This window comes from Stegastes partitus, unplaced genomic scaffold (assembly GCF_000690725.1).
Source record: "Stegastes partitus isolate 25-593 unplaced genomic scaffold, Stegastes_partitus-1.0.2 Scaffold569, whole genome shotgun sequence".
NCBI classification, from domain to species: domain Eukaryota; kingdom Metazoa; phylum Chordata; class Actinopteri; family Pomacentridae; genus Stegastes; species Stegastes partitus.
In genome coordinates, this window is record NW_007578300.1 from 338,965 (window position 1) to 342,613 (window position 3,649).

The window sequence follows — 3,649 nt, forward strand, 5'->3', positions numbered from 1 at the left end:
AGAGCAAAGTGGTCTCAGAACAAAGTGGTCTCAGAGCCCATGGTGAGGTCAGGACGCCACAATATTAATTAATAGAAAAAAACTTGGACATGGTGGGAAGAAAACAGGTCTGCCAGGAAGGAACCTCCACAGAACCAGGCTCCATCCTCCTCCACCCGCCTCCATCACCTCCATCCTCCTCCACCCGCCTCCATCACCTCCATCCTCCTCCACCCGCCTCCATCACCTCCATCCGCCTCCACCCGCCTCCACCTGCTGGAGTGAGGGGTAGAGAACAGACGAACACACTCTAGGCAGATGTGCAGAACCTTGGCGCTGGAGCCAGAGGTACCTGCAGAACCTGCTGTAGACACGCTGATCACTTCCTGTGCAGCAGCAGATGACTGAGCCGGGACTGTGAAGGTCCACTCACACCTGGTCCTGAAGGAAAGGCCGCGTCAGTCTCCAGAAATGTTGCAGCTGCTGGACAAGTTGCTGAAGTCATCAGACATTTTCAGACCGTGCTTCTGTTGCTTTGTGCCCGGCCAGTGTACTGTGCAGTGCTGGAGCGCCCCCTGCAGGAGCTGAGGGAGGAGCTGCAGACGGAGGTAACAGAAGCGCTGGCGTCTTACCGAAAACACTGCTGCTCTGCCTCCGTATCTGCTGGACAGGTGAGGTTCCTACACACAGAGCATCTGTTTATACGCTTATATTCCTTCATGTATAATTCCAGTTGTTTTCTGTCCTAACTGCCCCAAAGCAACACACGCAGTCGACTCTCACGCCTCACAATGTTTTATAGCAACGATCACAGTCCAGAGTCTGGACAGGTGACTCCAGGGTCAAGAAAGGTTCAAGCACTCATACAGGCGCACTAAAGACTTCCCTCTGCTCACATCTGCTGGGCGCTCTTCGTCCACCCGGACACAGTGTCCATCGTTTGTTTTGGTTCGAACCAACACAACCAAAGTTCCTGTTCCAGGCGGTGCCGTCTCTGTGTTGTCCTTCAGTGAGTGCTGCTGCTAAGACTTCCTCAGTGGAAACCCAGCAGAGCTCGCTCAGCACGGAGCTCCACACGCAGAGCAGTGAATACAACAACACCTCTTATAACATTTTCACATTATTTTGCTGCCTTATCCACGTTATTTAAGATAAGATCAGCCTTTATTTATCTCACAGTGGAGAAATTCACATTGTTGTTAGCAGCATTAAACACAGAGAGACACACATACGAGACAGAAAAAATGTACATATAAATATACAAGTATAAGAAATAGTGCAAACATCGTGCATGGTGTTTTCGGGGTTACGGTAAATACTCTTCTTGTTACTGTTCTACTTTATTCCTTTATTCCTCATACAGATTCACTGGAGTCCGATTCCTTGTTAGCGTGTACAAACTTGGCCAATGCAGTTGATTCTGATCCGATCCTTCTCCATCCCCCCAGTGTCCATGGACACAAACTGAGCTGTGCTTGTGTCCTGCAGCTGGTCCTTCCTCAGTACCTGCGAGCGCTTCCTGTTTACATCAACAGTCTGAGGAAGAGCGAGGTGCTGCTGCCGGGCCTCAGGAGCTCCGTCCACCAGCGACTGCAGCAGCGCTGTCAGGTGCTCAGCATGGACACCTGCAGCACCGCCACGCACTTCTACCCCCTGCTGCTGCCTCTGGTCAGTGTCCGTTCATCAGATCAGTAAAGAGCAGAAGGAGGCTCATGTGTCGCAGCAGCTTATCTGATCGTGGAGCATGAACTAGAGAACGTATGTCCTCGCTGTATACTGGGGTGTTTTTAGTGGAGTTTAAACTATTTTAAGTATAAATCTGCGCTCCATGCAGTAAACATGTGACTGATTGAAAAAGCAAAGTGCTGTTTGTGCTTCTGTGAGACTGAAACCAAACCAGGAGCAGCAACGGGATGTTAAACAGGAAACATATTGACAAGGTCAGTACAAGGCAGTGGGAGCCTGAAAAGAAGCCACAAAACAACGAGACTGATTTGATTTGCGTCTGCTTCTGTTCAGTATGAACAGATCTACATGAGCAGGAGCTCTTCATGTGTCTCCAGCTCCATGCCACTGTGCTGCCTGATGGGTCCGGGCAGTGGGGAGGCAGCAGTGCTTCAGTGCACATTTAAATGCTCTTGATCACTGCATTCTTGTGAAGGACTGAATTTAGCAGCTTTGCTTGTCACAAAATAAATCTCTGGTTTGACGTATATTTTAGCAGCGCATGATGTACTTAAATAATCTTTCCCATCCACTAACCTGTAATCCTTTGAACAAGTCGTCGTGTGTGTTCGGCCTGACTGGAAGCAGAACTCATGCCGTCTGTTGCTTCCTGCGGCTGCTTTGTGGACAGCCTGCAGGAGCTGCTATTACAGGAGCAGCAGTCTGCTAACAAGAGAGACAGAACAAACATCGGCATGCCTACAAGCCTGCCGTTTGGTTTCCAGATATGACAGCACGTCTCTGACCTCAGGATGCTGTCCAACACATTGCATTACCTTTGTCACCTTTCGTAGCGCTGGACTTTCAAGTCAGTGAACTTGTTCCAGATGCTTCTAAGACATTTATTCTTACAGATTTTTCTTTTCTTTTCTCTCCTGCAGCCGCTGGCATTGGACAGCTCCAACCCTTGGAGCCCAGAGGGGGCGCTGCGCTGCTCTGCTGCCAGCCTGGAGCCCAGAGGTCTGTATCTGGTCCATGCACCCCTCACCCTGCTGCTCTGGGTGGGCACCCAGGTCCCAGCATGCACGCTGGTGGAGCTCTTCAACACCAGTTGCTTTTCCTCCCTGCCCTCTGGAGAGGTGAGAAAATACAGAAAGGCTGAGGCATATCCTGCATCGCAGCGCTGCTTCATATGTGATGTCCTAATAACAAAAAAAGGGCCACTTGCATGTGATAACTCCATGTTCATGGAAAACAGGTCTCTGAGCAGCTGCAACAGCTTCCATGTAAAGTATTAAAACTGCTGCTTTTTGGATGCCTTTTCTACATTTCCATTTAGCAGCACTTTTATCCAAAGCGACGTCCTTTCTAGGAATATATGGGGATGTGTGATTGAAAACAACAATAATGCTTCTCACCACTGACTGCAGCCACTGATTAACCCCAAGCTTAACCCAACAGGCTCTCAGCGCAGCACAAGTGGAGATTCTGTGATTCTGAATGGTCACAACGTTCACCACAGTTTTTACAGGATGACCAGTCCACTGTGGAGTCTTTTTCTGATGGTTTATGTTTGTATTCGTGTGCTCCTTCAGACCAAGCTGCCGGTTCTGGAAAACCCTCTTTCCATCAGCGTTCGGTTGCTCATCAACTCGCTGAACTCCGAGGCAGCGTGCAGCCGCAAGGTGAGCTGCTGGCTGGAGCTGCAGAGGAACATGAAATGTGTTTATGAGTCAGGCCAGCATGACCTCCAGCTGCACAGCTGCTGTCTCAGTTTGTCCATCTTATTATCTCTCATTTCTCTTCCTGCCACTCGAGGATTTTGTCTAGTTTTGCATACATGTAAGGAACAATGATGGGAAACAGGAACGCTGAGCTATAGAGATACTCAGTGCTTTGTATGTGTGGAAGTAAAGCAGCCGCTAACAACTAGGGATGGACTGATACCTCTTTTTGATTTCCGATACCGATACTTCAACTTTGAGTATCTGCCGATACCGATACC

The 3,649-nt window shown here is 49.2% G+C and overlaps 1 protein-coding gene across 1 annotated transcript in view; it reads left to right on the forward strand.

Moving 5' to 3' along the window:
• Nucleotides 1–3,649, forward strand: part of LOC103362347 (protein transport protein Sec24C) — an 18,937-nt gene that overhangs the window by 11,577 nt on the left and 3,711 nt on the right. The window contains exons 17-20 of the mRNA XM_008288675.1: nucleotides 529–650; nucleotides 1,468–1,647; nucleotides 2,586–2,783; nucleotides 3,240–3,329. Of these exons, the coding sequence (XP_008286897.1) occupies nucleotides 529–650; nucleotides 1,468–1,647; nucleotides 2,586–2,783; nucleotides 3,240–3,329 (590 nt within the window). The remainder of the gene's footprint in view (nucleotides 1–528; nucleotides 651–1,467; nucleotides 1,648–2,585; nucleotides 2,784–3,239; nucleotides 3,330–3,649) is intronic.